Source organism: Hyperolius riggenbachi, chromosome 2 (genome assembly GCF_040937935.1).
Source record: "Hyperolius riggenbachi isolate aHypRig1 chromosome 2, aHypRig1.pri, whole genome shotgun sequence".
NCBI lineage: Eukaryota > Metazoa > Chordata > Amphibia > Anura > Hyperoliidae > Hyperolius > Hyperolius riggenbachi.
In genome coordinates, this window is record NC_090647.1 from 524,727,355 (window position 1) to 524,752,368 (window position 25,014).

The 25,014-nt window shown below is 44.0% G+C and overlaps 1 protein-coding gene across 1 annotated transcript in view; it reads left to right on the plus strand.

The window, feature by feature from the left end:
- The window catches only part of LOC137545265 (ubiquitin carboxyl-terminal hydrolase 16-like), a 129,220-nt gene that overhangs the window by 21,442 nt on the left and 82,764 nt on the right, over nucleotides 1-25,014 (plus strand). Inside the window, exons 9-18 of the mRNA XM_068266383.1 lie at nucleotides 586-673; nucleotides 3,710-3,794; nucleotides 6,084-6,175; nucleotides 7,265-7,321; nucleotides 11,619-11,780; nucleotides 12,793-13,591; nucleotides 15,222-15,316; nucleotides 17,361-17,447; nucleotides 21,033-21,189; nucleotides 21,274-21,394. Coding sequence (XP_068122484.1) covers nucleotides 586-673; nucleotides 3,710-3,794; nucleotides 6,084-6,175; nucleotides 7,265-7,321; nucleotides 11,619-11,780; nucleotides 12,793-13,591; nucleotides 15,222-15,316; nucleotides 17,361-17,447; nucleotides 21,033-21,189; nucleotides 21,274-21,394 — 1,743 coding nt within the window. The remainder of the gene's footprint in view (nucleotides 1-585; nucleotides 674-3,709; nucleotides 3,795-6,083; nucleotides 6,176-7,264; nucleotides 7,322-11,618; nucleotides 11,781-12,792; nucleotides 13,592-15,221; nucleotides 15,317-17,360; nucleotides 17,448-21,032; nucleotides 21,190-21,273; nucleotides 21,395-25,014) is intronic.

The following is a 25,014-nucleotide window of genomic DNA, read 5'->3' on the forward strand; positions in this document are numbered from 1 at the left end:
ATGGTGTTTCCTCCCCTAATACCCCAAAAATGAGGTAATATGTCCCAAGACCATTTTTTAATGTACTGTGAGAATGTTTTCATAGCAATGGCTCATGGTTTCTGGTGCTTGCCATCAGCTTGTCTGGCCTATGCAGTGGATCTCTCTTCTACGGCCTTGTAGAAGACCCAGCACAATGTTCTACATTGTGCTTCTAGAAATGCCTCTATTTCTCTCTAAGACAAATCCTCAAAGAGAAACTCTGCAGAGCAAGTCCTTTTACTAAGGCCTGTTATCTAATGTAACTGTGAGCTCCGAATTCACGCATATAATACTTAAATTCCAACAATATGTATAAAACAATTCTTCTTAGGGAAAAAATACATTCCAATGAAAATCTAAGTTGTCTTGTAAAAAACAATATATATCATTTAGGTGTCATAAGTAGGGATACAGTTATTGATTAAATATGGCTGAAACTTCAAAACTGTTCTGTTCCATAAGGGGAAAACAAGGTCTGGATGAGAAGTGGATAATGATGTGTCTGGTGGTGACGGGTTTGTGTCCTCACTGTATGAGCAGCATCTGCATTGCTTTCTCTTCCAGAGCCGTTCGTTTCAGAGGATACCAGCAGCAGGACAGCCAAGAGCTTCTCCGCTACCTCCTGGATGGTATGAGAGGAGAGGAGATACAGGTACTGTCAGCTCTGTGACTTACACTGCAGCTATACTGTGCTTAGGTCCACATGGAGAAAAGCTCTATAAAAGAAATATTATTATTCTAAACCAGGTAGAGGCAGCTGATATCTCCCAGCCTTTAAGGTGGAATTTTTGGTGTTCTTTTAGACTTGAGAAGGGTGATAAAGTCTCTTGGGATTTCATTACTTATTGTAAGAAGGAACAGAGGCGCCAAAAGGATATAAACCGTAATTAAAATATTTAAAAATTGCTTGGGAGGCAGTGGTGGGCTTACCTCCTATAAGCCGACACAACAAACTGTGTATTCAAAATAAAGGAAATTTATTGGTACACTCCAGAGGTTTAATTGCAACGCATTTTGCAGGCTCTTACCCGCTTTATCAGGCAAAATATGACAGGAGTACACAACAGCAGGAAGTCTGGATTACACCTGGCGCCTCAGTCGATTTCATTTCATTACTGCATGCTTCCCCAGTGAAAGGAGCTGATGGATTTAATCTCAGCTGTAAGCTTTGGGTGCTGGAACATTTCAGAGCAAGGAACCTTAAATGGTCAGTCTAGTGTTAGGTTTGTGGTTAGTATGGATTCCTAAAAGGCTTTAACCCCCTTGGCGGTATGAAAAATACCGCCAGGGGGCAGCGCAGCAGTTTTTTTTCTGTTTTTTTTTTTTTTTTTTAAATCATGTAGCGAGCCCAGGGCTCGCTACATGATAGCCGCTGCTCAGCGGCATCCCCCCAGCCCCGCCGATCGCCTCCGGCGATAGGCGATCAGGAAATCCCGTTCAAAGAACGGGATTTCCTGGAGGGCTTCCCCCGTCGCCATGGCGACGGGGCGGGATGACGTCAGCGACGTCGGGACGTCATTGGGAGACCCGATCCACCCCTTGTCGCTGCCTGGCACTGATTGGCCAGGCAGTGCAGGGGTCTGGGGGGGGGGGGCCGCGCGCCGCACCGGATAGCGGCGATCGCGCGGCGGCGGCGATCGGGGTGCTGGCGCAGCTAGCAAAGTGCTAGCTGTGTCCAGCAAAAAAAAAATTATGAAAATCGGCCCAGCAGGGCCTGAGCGGCACCCTCCGGTGGCTTACCCCGTGTCACACACGGGGTTACCGCTAAGGAGGTTAAGCAGTTACCTTGGCATTAAGACTCTATAAGGAAAATGATACCTGCTGGAAACTTGGCTTACCTGATAGCTGTAGGTATGATTCCTATTACAGTGATACTCTGATAATTGCAGTGACCCCGCTCAGAATAGAAAAATGTGTTAGACTTGGGGGGTGATGATATTCTGATGCCCCATACATGAGAAAATATAGTGAGAAAAGTCAATTAATACTATACTTAACGGGGCGCTACAGCGAAATTTAGGCGATTGGGATTTCCCTAGTAGCATGTTTCTATTAGAAAGAGCAACACATATTAGACAGTGCTTTTGTTTACAAAGGACATCTGGATAATTTATAGCTCAGATACAGATCCTGCCATCACCAATGCAAGGGAAGGTAGGTTGTGTGATAACTGCTAATATTTACCTAACACCTTTCACAGGACTAAAGTTGCGTACACACGCACTACCGCAATGAATGACGGGTCCGTCAGACCCTCACGTTCCAGCAACAGTAGTGCGTGTGTACAGTCTGTCAGGCAGACTGATAAGGCTGTTTCTGAACCATCCGCTCAGCAGATCTTTCAGAAACAGCCTTATCAGTCCGCCGACAGCGCATACACACGTGCTACTGTCGGCTGAACGTACGCCTAGCGGGAGGGTCCGGCGGTAGTGCGTGTGTACGCACCTTAAGAGTACAGGCTTGCATCACAAGAACGGGGCTTTACACTGACAAGAGGAGAGAGATACTGTAGCTGTTGTCACACAGCCTAACTGATTACAGAGTAGGTCGCTTTCATTGCCTTGGTGATGACAGGATCTGTATGTGAACTTTAAATATTATCCAGACGACCTTTGTAAACAGCACTATCTAATATGTGATGGTCTTTCTCAGGGCTGTGGAGTCGGCACAAAAATTATCCGACTCCTCAGTTTATGAAACCACTGACCCCAACTCCTACTCCAGGTGCCCAAAATGGCTCTGACTCAGACTGCTTAGTCTAATACTTACCAGGGCTGTAGATTTTGTACAAAAATAATCAGACTCCAACTCCTCAGTTTATGAAACCACTGTCTCCGAATCCAGGTACCCAAAATTACTCCGACTCCACAATCCTGCTCTTTCTAATAGAAACATGCTACCAGGGAAATCCCAATAGCCTAAATTTCGCTGTAATGTCCCTTAACCTCCCTGGCGGTAAGCCCGACATACTCGGGCTAGCCGCTGGAGAGGATCTCATGGCCCCCGGAGGATTTTTTTTTAAATAAAATTTGATTTTTATGCTTACGCTCTAGCACTTGGCTAGCTAACACCCCAACCCCCGCCCCCTGATCGCCGCCGTTATACGTACCCCCCCCCCCCCCAGGGATCCTGCGATGGCGCAGCCTCCCAATCCGCTCCAGGCTTCGCTATGGGGAGAATCGGAACTGTGCATGACGTCAGACGACTGAAGCTAAATTATGAAGCTGCGGCTCTCGCAGGATCGCGGATGGGTAAATATTGCCGGCGGCGATTGGGGGGGGGGAGCAGAGCGGTGCCGGGGACTTGGGAAGTGCTAGCTTAAGCATTTAAATCAAAAAATTCCTCCCACGGACGCAGACTGCGTACCGCCAGGGAGGTTAAGTGACCCTGTAGTAAGTTCATGCACTTGTATCCATGGTTACATCCAGAATCAGGAGTGGTTAATGTAAGCCCAGATGCGGTTTCTTACCCTGAATATATTTTCTTTTAAATAAATCCAAATAAAAATTTGAAATGATGTACTGTTAAACTTGGCTTTCTTCCATGTGATCACTGTTCATACTCTCTCACATTTGACACATGCTTCTTCTCATAGCATTTTTCCACAGCAGCCTCAGTTTAAAAAATTTCACTGTGGATGTTGCCCATAACTACAGTCACATGACTTTACCATTTTCCTCTATTTTAGAGAGTGAGTGCAGCAATGTCCAAGTCATTACAGGAGACTTCAGAGAAGATCGATGATGAGGAGGAGGTGAAAAAAGTTGTCAAAGGTAGGTTTGTATTTATGTATGAGAGTCAATTTGATTTGTTCTATTCAGACAGCTGGGTACAATGATTGTCCTCTACATTGATCAGCCAAAACATTAAACCCAAATTAAAATGAGTTACCTAATACTGTATATGAGACATCTAAACCTCGCCATGTGCGTTTATTTATTCATTGTATTTATAAAGCGCCAACATATTACGCAGCGCGGTACATTCGTTTAGGTTACAGACAATATTTAGGGGTGATATACAGCAATATGACAATACAGGAATACATGCAAACCAGATCACACAGCACAGTATGAGTACAAGGTAATGCTTAGTCAGTCACTGGATGGAGTATGGAGATTAGGCAAGTTAGGTTCACTCAGATGTATAGGATGGGTGCACAGTGATGGAGGTATATGATCAGGTAGGAGACACAAGGAGGAGGACCCTGCCCAAAGGCTTACAATCTATAGGGAGAGGTAGGGACATGAAAGGTAGGAGTCCAGAGTTCAGCTGTGGGTTTGAAGAACTTGTGAGTGGGGGGGGGGGGGGGGTAGGCCAGAGTGAAAAGGTGAGTTTTGAGGGCCTTCTTAATGATGTTGAAGGATTGAAGGAGGGGGCTGCCCTAATGAGTGGAGGTCGGAAGTTCCATAGTGTTGGAGCAGCTCTTGAGAAGTCCTGGAGGTGTGCATGGGACTGGGTGATGTGGGGGCCGTCGGGTGAAGTTCATTGGAGGAGCAGAGTGAGCGGCTAGGTGTGTACCTCTGAGTAAGCATTACATCTGAGCACTGCATACAGTAGCGCAGGGGTTCCCATTAGGTAGATTGTGATCTACTGGTATAGCGCATAGGACTTATGGGTAGATCCCGCACTGTCTACCTGAGTGACGGACGCATCGCCCTCTGTCTCTTTAGTGCAATATACTATCCTGAAGATTTTCACAGTAGTGTAGAGGATTATGGTGTTGCAAGGTGGGGAGCCATACATTTAAAAGCAAGGTGGTCGGTGTCCATCCTGGTCGCAGTGAGGGCGGCGGGAGCAGCGGCACAATGGGATGAATGTGGGGCTACCTATACTGCTTTTATTATGATAGAATGAGGCTCTGCTTTGGGGGAGGAGTGCAATTTTAGTGTTTGCCATAGGCGCGATTTTACCCAGATAGGCCACTGCTTGGGAATCAGCTGTGCTAGCATGGTAGTGGCTCAGAGGGTCCCCTCCCTACACTCTAAATCTGGGGTCTGTAGGTAGCATGGCTGCAGAGTTATTCTGCCTCAGATTAAGTGAATGAGGATGCATTTTGTCACTTTTAGAGGGGGTAGGGTTGTAATGTGTTAAAGCAGGCAATAAAGTATACATTTGTTATAAGAAGATGCCTGGTGGATTTGTATTGTATGATATAACCTGAAGACCAAAAGGTGGCTCCCCGTGAATTCAGGTGTATCAACATACAGAATTAACCTAAGGCCCGGTTCACATTAGCGTTCCCTGTCCGGATTCACCGGATCCGGACCGTATACTGTACCAAACGGAACGTACGTTCCGCATAGCAATGCAAAGGCTATGCGGACGTTCACACGTGTCCGTTCCATACAGTACGGAGCCGGACCGGATCCGGACTCCGGAAACTTTTCCAACATGCACTATTTTTTGGGTCCGGCTCTACGGCCCACGCACCCGGACCGGAGCCGGACCTGAGCCTGACAGCACCATCCGGAACACAGAAACCAATGGGGAACGGAAGGCACAGAACACACTGCCTACAAACACCTGACGTTCTACCCCACTTCCTATGCGTATCCAAGCGGCCATGTCAGATGGGGACACATGGGCCAAGCATGTCTGGAGTGGAGCAGCAGTGACAGACGTGCTGGAGCTGTTTGTCGGTGGTGGAGGTGAGGCCTACAGCGGAGGAACCTGATTCTACAGGTGCACCAGGTGCACCTTCTGCTGACCCCAACATTTTTTTATTTAAATTTCACTATTTTTTGACCACGGATCCGGATGGCAGCCTGATGCATGCCTGATGCAAACGGACTGGATCGGATCCGGATCGGAACCGTACGGTTCCGATACGGATCAGGTCCTGATCCGAACAGGATCCAGTCCGTTTGCATGCCAAAACGCAAGTGTGAACGGGGCCTAAGCGCTCAACATAATTGGTAATTACAGATCACTTCTCTATCCCACCCATAACATGGCTGCCTCCATTCATGGGTGACAATTTAAAGTGTAGTCTAATAAGAATAAAATAACTAGACTGATGGATAAAAACATTGATTCTGGCTTTCTCTCCCTCTCATTAGAATGTGAAAAGAGAAGAGCGATCCCAAATTTCGTGGATCGGTTATTCGGTGGTGAGCTGACGAGCACCATAATGTGTGAGACGTGTCACACGGTAGGTTCACAACCTGAGGATGGTCCTAGTTGCATTCCGCTCCCCTTCTCCCTCCCGCCATTCCTGAAACATAACTGCAGCGCACATACAAGAAGCAACTAACACAATCGGTTGTTCCAGTGACAATCTCCATGCCAACGGCGGCGTCATGTTACCTCCCATCATTATGCACCAGCATGTCACATGATGCCACCGCCGCCATGGAGATTGCTGCTGGAACGAGCGATTGGGTGAGGTAAACTCAATCAGGAGGGAGACACAAACGTAAGCAGCGGCGTTGAACTGCATTAACCACTTGAGGACCACAGTGTTAAACCCCCCCTAGTGACCAGGACATTTTTGTTAAAATGGCCACTGCCGCTTTAAGGCCAAGCTGCAGGGCCACACAACTCAGCCTCCCCCCTTTTCCCCCCACCAACAGAGCTTCCTGTTGGTGGGGTCTGATCCCCCGTACAATGTTTACATTTTTTTGTTTTTGTTTTTTTCCTCCCTCTCTCTCGCTCTCCCTCTCTCCCTCCCCCCCCCCCCCCCCCAACACTCCCTCCCTCCCCCTGCTAGCCAATCATTGTGATGAAGCCTATGACAGCGGATCACCGCTGACACTGGAGGGGACAGCCGTGTCACACGGCTGTCCCCAGTACAGTGCTGCTGCAGATCGCAGCGCTGTACAAAGTAATTAGACGGCGGTTACACCGTCACAGTCTGGAGCAGTCGACAACTGGTTAAAGAGGAATGTGGCCCAATTACAGAAAAAAGTTTTCCCACCCCTGAGCTAAAATCTATGTATTTCATGGTGACCTGCCAGAAATGGTGGAAGCTCTTTTAGCACTGTTTGTCAGGCCAGTTATCCCTCTGTCAGCTGGTGTTGCTCTGCAGAGCCTATAGACAAGTCTGCAGATGGTAAGCCGACTATGGCCTCAATTCACTAAGAAGTTTGGACTAGCCCTACTGATGGTTTTAGTCTACTGATGGTTTGGTGTATTGGATATTGGATATTATACATGAATTCTGGTGAAATGATGTAAATGAATTCTTACATTCACAAGTGAACATCTTGTAATGCGTCTCTCATGTTGTCTCTTTCCTTAGGTGTCTTTAGTCCATGAGCCTTTTCTGGATCTTTCCCTGCCTGTCCTGGATGATTTGGTAGGAATTTGCTTGAAAGAGAACCTGTCTTGTCTTAACACTGTACCCCAATTTCGCAATACTCCCAAATTACGTCTGTGCATCCTGAGAGCTTATTATTTCTCATTTTTATGCAATTCTGTTTTTTTAAAGAGTAACTGTCAGGCTGCAAAAGCTAAGTTTAGAAGGAAGCCAAAAAGTCAATACTGAAGTTAAAAATCTCTTACTTTGATGTTTGCTGATGTTATGCGTCCTGCCCCTAAGGAGGCCGGCAGGACGCATAACGGATACTGCAAAGGCTGCTTTCACAGTGGGAAGTTACAGGCAGGGAACACACTTGACTGTTGTTGTACATGTTTTCTGCACAGAAAAACTGAGAACTCATGTTAATCAATGGGCTAGTACACACTTAAAGGGGAACTTCAGCCTAAACAAACATACTGTCATTAAGTTACACTAGTTATGTTAATTAGAATAGATGGGTAATATACTTTTTTACCCACCCTGTTTTAAAAGAACAGGCAAATGTTTGTGATTCATGGGGGCTGCCATCTTTGTCATGGGGGCAGCCATCTTTTTGGTTGAAAGGAGGTGACAAGGGGCATGAGACACAGTTCCAACTGTCCTGTGTCCTGATAACCCCTCCCAGCTGCACACACTAGGCTTCAAATGTCAAATTCAAAATGTCAAAAAAAAAAATTTGCACCAAAACAGCAGAACGAGAGCAACATCAGAAATCCCATCATGCTTTGCACAGCATCAGGGGAAAAAAGCCCGGGCAGTTTTCTTCTGTGCAGCTAAAAATGAGGCTTGGATAAGAGAAACAAAGTTCTGATGCTGTGAAACTGTTAAAGAAACACAAAGCCTTTTCAGTGCTGCTGAGTCGATTTTTAGTCCGGAGGTTCACTTTAATATTTTGTTCGCGCGCAGAAAAAAAACGGACATTCTGCATCATGACTCTGCACATTTTGTCAGTTTTTTGTATCAATTACATCAGCTGCTATGAAAAAACGCGCGCGTTTTCCTGCATAGAGACACACTTGGTGTGCAGAAAAAGTATGCAGGAAAACGCGCGCAGAAAACTGAAAGACAAGTGTGTTCCCTGCCACAGACTCATGTTACAGCAGCTTGTAACAGCAGCCTAACATCACAGCACATGTTTTTTTTTCTCTGAGACCCTATACCTAACAGCTCCTCTTTAAATGTTTAAAATTTTAAACTGACGTCTCCAGGGTGAGTGAAATAGTGTGTATGGAGAAGTCATTTCTGGCCATCCATATAATACTGACTTTTATTTGACCAGTCTCTTCAGACTGCCCATTTAAACCTTGAAGACCACCTTCTTTCCTAGCCACTCCTGCAGCTAAATGTTTATTTGCATAGGACCGAGGACATAACCTTTATCAAAACGCCAAAAGTTGGTGATATTTTGAGCAGTCTGCTTGCTTGTCCAAACTGTGGAAAGTTTAATATAAACATTGATTCACCAGGTCTTGTGCAACTTTGGAAATCAGATGCATTGTCCTGCTATTGCTTACTAACTACCTGCAGCAGTGCTGTATGCAGGGTACCTTGTTTACCCAGTCTGCCTACATGAATTTCCGCATTTAGTGCAAGTTTATGCAGTTTGTAGTGTGTGTGCAGCTGCTGGTGTGCATGTGTTTCTTTTGTATCTGCATCAGCTGAGGTTACATTTGATATACGGCCGTGTATCACTATTTTTAAGGTGGAGGGTAAGGGGATTTTCTATGGTTCTTCTACGATTTTTCAATAAATTTTGATACCCGTTTCAGGAGACACTCATGTTTTCTTTTTTTTTTGGTTAATTCTAATATTTCACAACTTGTCAATAAAATGCCTTTTAAATCAGCAGCAAGCAGGAAAACACTCAAAATATTTTTTTTTATTGCAAAGTGCTGGGAAGCTATTTTAAAGTAAACCTGAGTTGGGGCAGGAGAGAATGTATACATACCTGGGGCTTCCTCCAGCCTGATCGCTCCCTCAATGTCCGCCGCCGCCTCCCAGTTCATTCGCAATCGTCTCTGCTAAGTCCACTGGCCTGGGGACAACTGTGCATGTGCGGCCTGGCCTCGTGCCCCCATCGTGCTCTCCTCGCTGGGAGCGTTCTGCACCTGCGTTGACTGACCCCGACTGGGCAATTTACTGGTGCTCATTGCAGATAAATGGGGAGGCGGTGGAGAGGACGTCGAGGGAGAGATCAGGCCAGAGGGGGTTGGAGGAAGCCCCAGGTATGTATATATTTTTTTCTCTTCTGGGGATCACCACAAGTAAATCCTACACCGCACTTGTGGCCTAACGGATGCGGCGTAGAATTTACGCCACCTGCTGTTTCCGCTCCAGCCGCAATTGTGTGCACCCGAGACAGCTGACATCTCCCCTCAGTAATCAGGAGCCATGGCGATTGGCTCCTGATCATGTGATCACTACGATCGCTGGCCAATCGTAGTGATCACTGTTGAGCAGCGGCGGTAGGAGGGGAAGAAGGGGACGGAACTCACCTGCCTAACGTTCCCCCGGCGATAGTCACATGCCTCCGCTCTGCCCGGCATCTCTGCTAGAGCTGCTCATTGCAAGACCCTGGGAAGTGAGTAATGGCTGCTAGCTATACCGGGGACACCTGGCTATACTGGGGACAACGATGCATAGCTAGCTATAGTGGGGATACGGCTCCCTGGCTATCTAAACACCATCCACATACCTCTCCCCCCAGCATGTAAACTGCTCTGGTCCCCATGGGGGGTTAGGCAGCCGGTCCTCAGAAGGTTAAAAGAAGGTAAAAACGTATCTCCTAGGATAAAACTCAGAAGAAATGTTATGTTAATTGCATATGGGAGCTTATTTAAAGAGACTCTATAACAAAATTTTCAGCCTTATTTCTTCTATCCTATAAGTTCCTATACATGTTCTAATGGGGTCTGTCTTACTGCAGCCTTTCCTAGTTGCACAGTGGCTGTATTATCTCTGTTATATAATCTAATCTTCTTTCCTTTGTCGGCTCAGGCAGGAATGTGCTGCTCTGCTGTGATAGGTAGAAGTTATACACACCCTCTCCATGCCCCCTCCAGGCTCTGTATGAGTCAGACTGAGCTTCTCTCAGCCTATCACATGCTGGTTAGCAGCCATGTTTTTTGTTTGTAAACACTGCCTAAAACTGGCAATTGCAAGCCAGGATTGCAGCAGGGAGTGGCAGAAACAGCAAAATGGGGCCCAGGAGAACATAATGAATAGAATGGTATGCTTTGTATTGTAAGAATTTTAGAGTACAGATTCTCTTTAAAGAGACACTAAAGTGAAAAAAATATATATGATATAATGAATTGGTTGTGTACTATGAATAATTACTAGAAGATTAGCAGCAAAGAAATATTCTCATATTTTTATTTTCAGGTGTATATAGTGTTTTCTAACATTGCATCATTCTCTAATATGTGCAGATTACACAACACTCTGCATTCAAAATGATTCTTTCAGAGCAGTCTGTGAACTAATGAACTCTCCTCTGGCAGATAAAAAGATAACTGTTAACTTACAGTTGAGAAAATAAAAGTCAGAAGACAGCCCTCTCCACGACTTTGAAAGTCGTAGAGATTAATGGCTTTTTTGCATAGAGATAACAACTGGATTTTCTTAACTCTTCCTGTACTGGAAACAATTAGGGCCCTTTTCCACTAGCAATCGCAATCACAAATCACAAACGCCAGTGATTGCGATTGCGATTTTTCATTAATTCTGTTATGCGATTGCGATTTGCGATTTTCATTTGCATTGCATTATCATTGTAAAAATCGCTCCAGCAAGCGATTGCGATTTGCGATTAGCGATTTCCAAATCGAATCACTGTAGTGGAAAATACTTCTCGTGATTTCTATGATAAAGTAACAACCCTAGCGATTTAAAAATCACTAGCGATTTGCGATTTTGCGATTCAGCAATCACAATCGCTCTAGTGGAAAAGGGCCCTCAGACTGATATATCTGATCTTAATGTTTTATTTCTTAGCTGTGCTACACATACAAATCATAATATCATACATTTTTTTCCGCTTCAGTGTCTCTTTAAGTAATAAGCAGTTGTTTCATTCAACCCATGCTACCCTTGGCACAGTGGGTGACTAACAATCTTTCCACTGTATATTAACTTCTCTGTATGGCCATTAAGTTGTCACCAGGCTGTTCATGTACACTAATATTTGTTAACACCTACCGTAGTAGTCCGGTCAGTCTCTGTTATTGGCTGCCTGGAGATATCAGACTCTTCCTCGCAGTTTGTATCATACACTATTGTGCTTTTATTTCAGCCTGCCAAGAAGAATACCCCCAAATCAGCAAAAGCAGTCTATGAAAAGAAGGATGAGGATGCTAATGATGACAGTTATGTGAAGGAGAAAAATGAGGTTACTTCAGGGCCAAGTAAACACCTTCAAAAGAAAGCAAAAAAGCAAGCCAAAAAACAAGCCAAGGTCAGCAACTCATGAAGACCTCTTGTTGTCACATTCAGGGCGCCACCTCCACTTTCATTATTATATATTTATGAATCACTGATGTCTTTCAAAGTAATTTTCGAAGTACCGTACAGTCATATCACTACCTGTCCTTTAAACCATAGTTCCCCAACCCTGTCCTCAAGGCCCACCAACAGTACGTCTTGCATAAGACCACAAACATTCACATGTGAGGTAATTAGTGCCTCAGCAGAGCTAATTAACTACCTCTGTGGCTTTCCACAAAACATGCACTGTTGGTGGGCCTTGAGGACAGGGTTGGGGAACACTGTAACAAAGGGTATCCAAGCTGAAAGAAAAAAGCTAAGCTTAACTTGCCTCTGACTTCCTCCATTCCCTAGTAGTCTATCAGGTCCAATGCTGTACTTCCGCTACACTCCAGTGCGCTGGAATCCCCTCCAAAAGGTCCCCACACCTCTTATCATTGCGTACCGGTGGAGGGAGCATCCTGCGCTTGCGCAGTTCACAAAGACTTACTGGGCAGTTGTCCAATACTCCTAGCCATAGAAGTGTGATCACCAGAGGTGCGCACATGCGTAGAAGCTTGCAGCCACAGGGATCTTTCAGAGAGGCTAGCAGCGCACTGGAGGGAAGCAGGTAAGTTAGGCTTTCCTTTTTTCTTTCAGGTTGGATATCCTTTAAGTGGAGCTCACTATCTAATCCCAACCATAGTCATAGTCTAATGCCTCTACTTTGTGTGAACATCACCTCTGGTCTGCTTTTCTTTCATATGCTAGTTTGGTTCTTTTCTTGTTCAGTAGTTACTTATTTACTTTTTTTTAAATTAAAAGAGAAGATACAAACTTTACAAGTACAATCCTCTCGGGTTTACTTTAGGCCTTATATCTGAGTAAATTGGTACTAGTTTAAGGATCCAGACAATGAAAGTCAGCGGAAGGTGCCGAGTAAATGTTATGATCTATTATCTACTTAGGTCCTTTTCACTGAAAAATTTGTCATCATCCAACAGACTCAACGGCGACAGCAGAAAATACAAGGCAAGACGTTAGTGTTGACTGATCTCAATGCGAGCCAACAGGACGACGAGGAATCCATCCCTGACAACAACATGCTGGACAACAATTGTGAGCCACAAGAGCAGACCACAGCTGAGGCGTTGTCTCCTGAGCTAACCAGTGACAATGATGTGGAGAAGAACGAGGAAGATCTCGATTGTTCTAAACACAACAAAGATTTGTGTTTGGCAAATTTGGAAAATAAAGCTGAGGCAAGTCTTGAAAATAACCATAATTCAGCAGTAGAAGATCAGGAGAATAATCACGAACTGAATGAGAGAGTTACAGAACTAACTGGATCCAATAATGAAAGTATTGACAACAAAACCCAACTCAGCAGTGAAACAACGGAGGTTCTTCTAGAGAATGGAAACCTCCCTGAAGTGAACATGGATATTGTCGAGGTCCAAGACGAGATGTCTTCGAGTTCTCAAGCAGAAGATGATGATGTAGATAATCAACTAACGGAAAACCTGAACAGACTCAATCTCAACTCAAACCTTGAACTCAATGATATTGAAATTGAAATAGTAAATGATGTGCCCACAAACCAAGTTTATGAAGTGGTGAACGAAGATCCCAAAACTGCCTTTTGTGCCCTCTCAGACAGAAAGGAGCTTCAATTGGATGAGTGGTCAGTCCTTAGTTGTCTTTATCAGTTTACCCGCAAGGAGAACCTGGTTGGAAACAATCAGCTACTGTGCAATACCTGCACCCAGAGGCAGGCAAAGATGCAGAAACATAATAACAAAGGTAAGTAAGGCTAATAAAACACCTACCTTGATGCCATAAGGTTTCAGTGTTAGAGCTGGGTTTTCATGCGCAAGCTGTGATTAGTGACTGCCCTGACCTTTTCCAAAACAAGAAGAGGAAGGGATTATGATGACACTGCCCCACTGTCCATTGCCCTGTTAAAGTGACCCAGTAAAGACTGAAAAGAAAATTAACCAAACACGACCCTACATAATCGCAACATCTTCATACTTAAAAAGATAGAATTTTTGCATCATCCTTTGAAGAACGTCCTTAAAAACCTGCATCACATTTATAAATGTTCCCAGCTCTCAGTAATGAAAAGAAGAGAAATCTTGCACCGTTCTGATGCTCCGTCACATGATCAGTTGTCAGGTAGTCATCACATGGGCTATAGCGTAGGTTTTAACTGCAGGTGTCCAGCATTTTTAAAAGCCATCTGAACCCAATCCTCTTGGGACAACCCTGGGTTGTCAGACAGGGCTGTGGAGTCGGAGTCGGGGCAATTTTGGGCACCTGGAGTCAGAGTTGGAGTCGGAGTCGTTGATTTCATAAACTGGGGAGTCAGAAGTCTGAGTCGGATGATTTTTGTACAAAATCCACAGCCCTGTTAAGTATTAGACTAAGGAGTCTGAGTCGAGGAGTCGGAGTCTGAGCCGTTTTGGGTACCCGGAGTCGGAATTGGAGTCGGAGTCGTGGTTTCATAAACTGAGGAGTTGGAGTCGGAAGATTTTTGTACCGACTCCACAGCCCTGTTGTCAGGTAGTCATCACATGATCTGTGAGATAGGTTTTGACTGCAGGTGTCCAGGATCTTTAAAGCTCCCTAAATCCACCCTCTCAGTACAGATCTGGGTTACCGTGTGTAATATAAAAAAGTCTGTAGATCATATCTTCATATGTAAACTGGCGTGAAGGAGCACCCAATGACGCCCAGAAATGTGTGCCACGGCCCGCACCCTAGTACCACTAGGGTCATATAGCAACGGATCCAACAAAGGGAAGGCACCATAAGCAGTAATTATAGCTCTTTAGACTTTATTTGTAAAACTACAATGTGAAAATAAAACAAACATGACAGCAGCGACAGACTGCTGTTTCAACCTTTTATAGGTGCACCTTACTGACTATTGCAGCTTGAGAAAGACCTATGGAGGCTGAAACGGCAACCTGTCACTGCTGTCATTTTTGTTACACAGTTGTGTGCAACTAAAGTCTAAAGAGCTATATTTACTGCTTTGGTGTAGACAATTTGTTGTCCCCCCCCCCCCCCCCCGGTTGGAGGGGGGTTGCTGTGTCCTGCATAAAATAAAACAATCACAATGCCCTGCTTTTGGGGAAGATTTATGGGAGGGGCCTTCCCAGACTACCACTCAGCCTAGCAGAGCCATATGAGAGGGGCGTGTCCCAGACCCCCTGCCTCGCTAGGAGTGCATGAAGATTGTTGTGTTTGGGTGAGAAGAGTGCAGAGGTCGTCATGTGATCCCCAAATGAATGCGGTTTACATGTTTTCTTCTTTTAAACCTAGTAGTGTATGAGTGTTTATAGCGAGGGAATTGAATAACTTATAATTCCTGTCAACATTTAACTTTTTGATTCACACAATTCTTCAAACTCCCTTTTGTTTTCAGTGGAGAAGAAGTTTGTCTACACTAATGGCAAGAAGCAGATGTTGGTGTCGGCTCCGCCTCCCATCCTGACTCTCCATTTAAAGAGATTCCAACAGGTATATTTTTCTTGCATTTCGTATATTGCAAGACTATGATAAAGAGTCGGCAGCATCTACTAATGCGTTGTGTATCAGCATTTTCTCTTTTTTTTTTTGTCTGCTCTGTCTGGACCTATCCGCAAACCTTCCTACATTCTCGCCTATGGGTGTCTTAGACTTTTGAGGGGATGTGATGTGACCCCACTCTCTGATTAGAGTACCACTCTTCTTTGCGCTAGGATTAGGCTTGCACTTTAAAAATGAGAAGAATAAGAGTAGGCTGACAGTCAGAGTAGCTGGGGTCCCCTCTGCATGTAACCCAGAATCCCCCATGCTGATCCCAAAATGCCCCCTACACAATCAACATACTCAACACACACACACACTCCACACACACACACACACACACTACACACACACACACACTACACACACACACACACACACACTCCACAAGCACACATACACACTCAGCACACAGACACACTCAACACACACACAGACACACTCAACACACACACAGACACACTCAACACACACACAGACACACTCAACACACACACAGACACACTCAACACACACACAGACACACTCAACACACACACAGACACACTCAACACACACACAGACACACTCAACACACACACAGACACACTCAACACACACACAGACACACTCAACACACACACAGACACACTCAACACACACACAGACACACTCAACACACACACAGACACACTCAACACACACACAGACACACTCAACACACACACAGACACACTCAACACACACACAGACACACACAACACACACACAGACACACACACAGACACACACTGAACACACACTTCCTCCCTACTATGTCACTCCTATTGTAGCCTTGTAACCAGGTGATCTCCACCACCAGTAATCAGAATGGTAGGAGTAGATTAGGGACTGTAAAGGTGCATACACACGCACTACAAGAGGCAACGACGGGTCCGGCTGGGCGGTCTTTTAGCTGACAGCGCTGAGCGGATCGCTCAGAAACAGCCTCATCAGTCCGCCGACAGCGCATGCACACGCGCTACTGTTGGCTAAGAGACCACCTAGCGGGAGGGTCTGGAGGACCCGTCGTTGCCTCTTGTAGTGCGTGTGTACGCACCTTAACAGTCATGTGAGCCCACAACTCTCCTGAGCATGCTCCTCTGGTGGGAGCGTTCTGAGCTTGCACAGCTCACAAAGACTTAACTGGGCAGGTGCACAATACTCCCAGCCACTGGAGTGCGATCAAGAGGGGCGCAAGCATGTGTAGAAGCCCGCAACCACAGCTATGATCCGTGATATTTCAGAGAGGTTAGCGGCACACTGGAGGGCAGCAGAACTGCAGTGCTGGACTAGATAGACTTCTAGGGGCTGGATGAAGCCACAGGTACGTTGAGTTTAGAAGGTCAATGTCCTTTCTATAGTGTGGTGCCCAAAGCTGTATCCCATACTCCAGATGTGGCCTCACAAGTGAGTTATACAGAGGGAGTAGAATACTAGCACTTCGAGATTTTATTTCCCATTTTATGCATCCCAGATTTTTATTTGCTTTTAGTTACTGCTTAGAATTTTATATGATTACTTAACTTGTTATCAACCAGTATTCCCAAGTCTGATGTTCCCAGCTGTATGCCATTTATTTTATATGGTGCTTTACCATTGGTACATCCAAGGGGCATGACTTTAAATTTATCAGCATTACATTTTTATCTGTCATGTTGTTAAGATCCTGTTGTAACATTTCACTATCCATCTTGGTGTTTATAATTCTGCATCATTTTGTATCATCTGCAAAGTTTGCTACATCGCTCTGTATTTAGTTTATTGAATCATTCAACAATACATTAAAAAGAATTGGACCGAGTCCTGACCCTTGTGGTACCCCACTGCTAACCAATTCCCATTTTAAGTTCCGTTTACCCCGTCTGTAATGTGCTCTGCCATCTTTTTTTTTTTATAGGCAGACTGCAGGTGCCGCAATTTGAAGTGCCCACGTTCAGTTGCTTTATTGCTAAGATTTATTTCCTTTCATTTGTAGAATGGTTTCAGTCTTCACAAGATCAATAAGCACATAAAGTTCCCAGAAGTGATAGACTTGGCTCCCTTCTGTACAGCAAAGTGTAAGGTAAGTAGCCGTTAAGGTCTTTTAGTAAAATAACTGGTTCCAATTGGAACTGCCATTAATAAATGTGAGGGGACCTTCAACACCACTTGTCATCAACTTCCAATTACACTAATTAGCATGAGAAAGAGGGAACAATCCACTTGTTCTTCATACTAGGCACGCTCAAGGTGGCAAGGGGGAAACACAGGATCAATATTGTGCAGTAGTAGAAGTAAACGGCCACAGTTTGCATACATGATTAGTCCTTCCAACATCAATACACAGTTGTGGACATACCGGATCAATGTGAGGAGTTAAACAGTGGATGCTTCTTTTCAAAAATATATAAAACTAGCCAACCCGCGTCGTAGCATACGCCGCATCTATCTATCTAATAGAGTACGTGCCTCAACCTTGAAGCAAGAAGAAGAAGTAGGCTTTCCATGAGAAAATGTATGCATGCTCAAACTGTCAAAAACCTGAGCGGTTTTTGCCTTTTTCATGATTGCTAACTCAGTAAAGGACCAGCCCTTAAAGCGTTGCTATCATATAAATCCGGCATAGTGGGGTCTGAACCCTCTATAACAGTAATTATAGATTGACGGTATACCTTGAAATGAATCAGAGCACTCGGTGTATGATTTTATATAAAAAATTGTATTTGCTTATTTTACAGCATATATACAAAATATGAACAGTTCCAAGTAGTGTTTCCTTCTAACAGTATTCTATCTTATCAAGGCTTTATAGCCAAACGATCATCAATCTTCTAAGTACATTCAAAAAAGAATATAACAGTTGTGTTATGTAGAATAAGATCAAAAGTAGTCTCATCGGTATCAATAGCTGTGTATCTAGTAGCTGTGTAAAACTTGTAGTATCTTCTTAAAGAAATAGCATAAAAATAACTTCTAAAAAAACTTCTTGCTAACATCTTAATAAAACTTAATGCTGAAAAATTAATAAAGTAAATCACCAGAATATTAAGCATATTACCCCTTCTCTGTCATCTCTTCAGCATCTAGAACCACTTGTGGGAAGGTAGCTTCTGCCTCATGTGTCTTCTCAGGAGATTGTTGGGCTTCTGCAAACTATGAGCTTACAGCTCCTACCTTTATAGGGGCTGGAGGCAATATGGCTGCCTAATCTGGAACTTCCCTGGATCCCAGGTTCTGATTGGCTAAAGCTTCCGTGCGTCAATGCTTTATCATGTTTTGATTACCTTAGTCACAATATTATTGTTTATAAATTCTTAATTACCTTATCTTGTGGGAATTTACGGCATTTGGAGTGCTTGACATTTAATATAGGGTCATTTCTGACGCACTTAATTAAAAATGGACGTCAACAGCCATCTTGTCTGTTGGCTGACCCAGACATGAGGACTAAACAATGTCATTCATGACGCATTTCTGATAAAGTGTTCACTGCTAATTATGTTGGAATTTCTTGGTACTTTCCCAGGTCAGATTGACACTAACACAGACCTGCAAGAGCCTTCAGCAATTTAAGGCTTATTAAAACATACAAGGCTTCTAATATACTTATTTAAATATAAAGCTTATTATATAATTCTTCTTAAAACAATGAATCATATAAGGAATAATTACATATTAAATCTTAATAATATAAAATCAATGTCTATATTTTTGTCTTTCTTATAAAATAAATATAATGTCCACCGGCAGAGGTCAGCATTTCATAACAAATAACAATCTATTAATAATGTTGATTTTATTAAAGTATGAACCCGCCAGATGGCATCACTGTCCTAAATACGGGACAATACAAAAACCTTGGAACTTATTGACATTCCAAAGGACAATCATAGTCAAAACATGGCATTATATTCTTGCTGGCTGTGATGGCCTTCAAGCCACTGAACATGTCAACAATTGTCTAGCTTACAAGTTGAAACAATCTTATAAAAGTTTTACTTTCTCATCTTCCACGGGTAGACTACAGATTTTAAATATCTTTCAGAGTAATAGATTCTATTATATAGGGTTTAACAATAACTTTTTCTTTCTTTAGAAGGACTGTATTGATCATTAATATTTAGATTAATAATATCTGTTTGTAATAATTATGTGCATTCATAATTACTTCAGTAATGTGAGTTTAACTTGCTTCTCTGTCTTCACACAGAAGCCTCTTTAAATGTCAAGGCTACGCACTAGCATAAACAATAATGCTCTGGCTTTTTGTAACCAGTACGTCTATTATCTGCCAGCTTGCAAGTTAAAATAATCTCATAAGCTTTACAGCCTAAAATATGCTCAGATGTCACATAGCAATATTTTAAAGAAGTAACCCAACTTTACAGTTTACAATGAAATTTTGCATAGAACATTAAAACTTAAACTATACACTTATGACAGCTTTTTCCTGCATAAATAAAACCGCTAGAATTCTGACAAAACACCAAGTTTAACCCTAGAAAGTCTGGCTTTGCAAATCCGGCCTTATTGGCTATTCATGAGGCAATGCTCATGCAAATATGCTTTTGCTTTCGCATGCCAAACTATGCAGGGTCCAAAAAAACCAATAACGCAAAGTGAACGCCCTGCAGGAATTAGTTCATGCTACATTAACACTATCCAGGAGCGTCACGGGGAGGCTTCCCAATGCCGACCATACAACCGGGGGGACCGCAGGGTCCCAGGCTCTCTCACTGCCTGGGAACCACAGTAGCACCTCGGAGGGGTTACATAACTATGTAACTATAGAATTTAATGGTTAAAAAAAAAGAATTTAATGGCTATACCACGATCGGTACTTTTGGCGCCCAAAACCAATTAGTGTTAGGCACCTTTTTAGAGGGGTTAAGGTTAGGCATTAGGTGAGGGGGCTTAGGCTAGGTACTACCGGGGGGAAGGGGGGTATTTAAGGTTAGGTACCTTAATGGGAGGATTAAGACTAGAATTGGTTAGCCAATATTTTACTCATAGCTGATGCAACGTGACAATAATATGTACTCCTCTGCTGTAGGTGCCTCTGGAAGGGATGAGCGGAGTGGCAGGCCAGTGGGTGTGAACTGAGTTTGGATTGCCGTATTGCAATTAAAAATGACAGAGCCTGTCATGACTTGGCTCTGTGTTCTCAGGTTTAAATAATCACCTAATCCAACGTCATCAGGTCACAGGTGACTCTCCACCCTCCTCCACGGGAACGCAGTCGCGGCCATGTTTTTGCAGACTGCCAAAGCTCTAGGGACACCTCCGCCTGCATTGCTGCAGACCACCCCCAGCTCAGCAGCTACCAGTCAGGCAGTGGCTGCCAAGCTGGGTCAGGCCGCAATAATGCAGATGGAAGTGGCCGGAGACTCTACAGCAATTGTGAAAGAAAATGACCAGGGCCACATCTCCGAGAGGGGCAAATCAGCCACCTGCCTGGGGGGATGGTGCCAGAACAGGTAAGTATTTAACTCCATCTCTATCATGACAGGCTCTATCATTTTGACCTGTGGTACTTTTTAACCCTGTAATATATAGAACTGAGCTGCAGACATTTTTGAAAGTGTCATTTCCCTGTAGAAGAATAAGCCCAGTAGGTCAGATAGAGTTCAGTTTTACAGGATAATCCTTGTCCTTGTTCTTCTTGCAGAACATCTGTGATGGAGAGTCCAGCTTGCTATACTCCTTATATGGTGTGATTGAGCACAGCGGCACCATGCGCTCTGGACATTACACCGCCTACGTGAAGTCACGAGTCCCGAACCCTGGTCTGTGTGACCTTGTGCTGCGGGGAGAGCTTCCCGAGGGTGAGACAAGTTCAGGGATAGCTCCATGTACTCTCCCATCACTCCATCAGTACTCACATTAATTCACATTTTCTGTCTTTGCAGCACCGAGTTCAGAGCCTATGAAGGGCCACTGGTTCTACATCAGCGACAGCCATGTACAAGCCGTGCCAGTCACTAAAGTCCTCAATGCCCAGGCCTACCTCCTGTTTTATGAGAGGATACTGTAACTGGAGGAGACTCCTATCCGCCACAATCTCCATTGCCAAGGAATAATATTTATTTTCGTTAAACTTCCAAAGTGCACCTGTCATTTCATGCTGTAAAGAGGGTGGCTTGGGAAGGGCAGAAGCTGCCTTTTTTCCAGAATTTGTAGGAAAGTTCAATGCAATAGAAAATATTGGAAATCTTAAGTAAAAAAATGCAGTTTAACTTACCTGGAGCTTCTTGCAACCCCCTCCAGACATCCTGGGCATGCACCGCCTTCCACAACCCTCCAGCCAGCAGTGGCGACCTGTGCAAAGCTGGCCAGCCACGCGCCTTTTCATTTCTACTGAGCATGCGCAGAACACTCCCAGCAACGGCAGCACAATCGGGGCGTGTGCAGCTCAGGGGCTGTGCATGCACAGTAGCCAGCGACTGGCTGCGACTGACCAGCTTTGAGGGGGTCGCCACTGCTGGCTGGAAGGGTTACGGAACGATGGCGCGGGCACAGGATGACTGCAGGGGGGCTGCAAGAAGCCCCAGGTAAGTTAAACTGTTCTTGTTTTTCTAATTAAGTTACTCTTTAAATTAAGACTTTTCTAAAGTCATTAAAACAATCTAGGTTATCAGATGAAGGGTAAGAGATTTGCATCTGTCCACAGTTCAGCTTTAGAATGGGTGTGCTTATTCTATAGGAAAGCCTGGCCAGTGGCGGTATGAAAGCTTTACGTAGCAGTGTGCACTACTTGGCACCCCCGCTAGTGTGAGCTGGCCATAATGCTGGTGTAAGAGTAGACAACACACTATAGCTTCACTCTCCTGTGTACTTCCTGCACTGGAAGCCCTTCCCCCATCCCTGTCCAATCCTGGCTCCCAAAGACTGCAAACTAGACAACAAGCACAACTTTTCCTACAACTTTTTCCAAAAGAAAAAAAATCTATTATGCTGCAAGTAAAAAAATATATAATGGCTTTTAATGTTGGTGTTCAAATTTGACATAATGAATTCAGAATACATGAGCACTGCCGATCACCATGCTCCAGTATTGCTAAAGTAAGGAACAAGCAGGCAGGGTCAGGGGGAGGACACTACTCGCACTTCACGATGTGTTTCATGTAACTCCAATACTTCCTCCTCCCGGCTTGAGAAGGAGGAAGCAGTGAAGTACTGAAATGGTGCTGAAGTGTGGCAGTCGGCAGTATTTGTGTGTTCTGAATTCAATATGCTGAATTCAAACATCAATGCTATTGGCTTTTTGACACAGAATACAGAGGGTCTCTTTGCGGTGTTAGTTTTGTTGGGAAACTTTGGTTCCACTTTGTTTTACAACCTTTGGTAGAAAATTTACAGATAGACATTTCTGCTCTAACAAAGAAGCAACAGTGTCATAACTTTTACAGAAAAACATTTCCTTGTTACAGCTTAGAACTCCTACTGATATTCTGCAGAGTGGTTGCTTTCTGGTTTGCTGGGAGCACAGAAAGGGTTAACCTCCGGTGTTTACATATTAGCTCAGAACTTAGCACAGTTGGCAGAGAGCTGACCGCTCAAATTACACTAGCTCATTACTTGCTGAGAAGGGAGAATCAGACAGGATCTTCTCTTTAAACGCACACAGATTTCTCTGTGTTTCCCTTCTCCTGTGCAAGAGTTCAGGTTCGCTTTAAAAAAAAAAAATCTGTCTTCAAAATAGTAAAGATGTTCCCTCTGCATCACCTTCCCGAAAAATGAATGCATGCGGCCTACGGAGTGCCTGGATACCTGTCCATCTGCTGTGTAATTAGGTGTGTGTAATCTATATGGATGTAATAAACACCCAAACTGCTGTTGGAGGTATTGAACTGGCCACACGGTAATTAGTTTGTGAGGAAGGCAGCTGAGGAGATAATATCTCTACTACTATAATGGAGGCCTCTGAGGGGACCCTGTGAATTTTTCACCAAAGGTAGCAACACACTTCAAAGTAAACTCTCAAGGAGAGTTATTTTTTGTGAATGCCTTATTCATCTACACTTTGTGGAGTTCTCCTTTAACTGGAACCTTAACTGAGGAGGATATGGATTTTTCCTTTTAAAATAATACCAGTTGCCTGGCAGCCCTTCTGATCTCTTTAGCTGCAGTAGTGGCTGAATCACACACCTGAAACAAGCATGCAGCTAATCCAGTCTGACTTCAGTCAGAGCACCTGATCTGCATGCTTGTTGAGGGGCTGTGGCTAAAAGTATTAGAGACACAGGATCAGCAGGACAGCCAGGCAACTGGTATTATTTTAAAAGGAAAAATTCATATCCTTCTCAGTTTAGGTTCCATTTAAGGCCCATTTCCAGTGAGCGTGAACTCTCATTGCGAAACTTCACATTAGTACTGCATCCAATGCAACTTGAATGGAATAGTTTCCATTGACTGCGGTTTTTGTGGTCCTTTTTTTGTACCATGCAGATAGTCAGTTACGCTAGAGGAATAGGAACATTTTCATATGAAAAAAAAAAAAAATGCACGCAAGAGGTAATATCCCTGTGGAAATGGGGCCTTAATGTACCACTATCGTGAAAAAGTAGGCAGTTAAAATCTGACAGAACCGGTTTTGGGCCATTCCATCACTTCATGGGGGGACTGGCCAAATTACCAGGACCTGTAGCGGAAAATCCAGGCGGCAGAGGACGACGGCGAGGGAACGATTAGCCTGAAGGGGGCTGGAGGAAGCCCCAGGTATGTATATATTTTTTCTTTATCTCAGGTACACTTTAATCTCCATACCTCTTGAGAAAAACACTATGTTTGTTATTGTAATAAGTATTTAATATATTATTAGTAAGTTAATAAATAACAAAGTACAATCTTTACTGCTAAGATAACAGTGTCTACTTGCCTTCCCCACCCCTGCACAAGTGACAGGTGCACTTCAAGCAATCTCTGCCCGTTCTACACTGGAGGCAATTACTCTGTTCCTAAATCTCTCCTCATTTCTTACCGCAGTCAGCCAGCTCCTAACAGACCAGTATTTCTGAATAACAGCCCAGAAAAATGGCTTCCTCCATTGCCTGTGGAAAGGTGCACTTTTAGGAACTGCCTAATTTTTTTTGGGGGGGAGGGGGAGGGGAATGTATGAAATCTGTATATATATAAAAAGCACAGCTATAAGCATTTTATTTTCAGGGACCATATGGGATGTCTCTGTATTACCAGACATCAGTAATTATGCAATAAAAAATATGCAATTATCGGTACAATAAATGTCTATTTATGATGTTTTATACAGAGAGGTGTAAAAAAACGATTGATCTTGCCGTGAATGTCAGCTTTGCTAAGATAATGGGGTCGGTTCATAAAGCATTACCGCATGCGCTAATGCTGAAAACAGCTGACTTTTCTGAGCACTTAGCAAAATGTCAATTCATAAAAGCTGTTACCACATGAAAAGCTGAAATTCCCGAGCAGTGCGGTAAATTACCGACTTGTGCTGTAAACACCTCCAACACATGTCAATTCATAAAGATTAGAGCAGGCGGTAATGACACGGAGAATACTGCTCGCTTTGAAGAGGTGATAAGGGAGCAATAAGAACAAAGTTAGTGGAGACAGATCTCCCAGGCAGCAGTGGTGAGCGGAACAAGGCTTCCCCTGAATACCCTAAGCTGTGT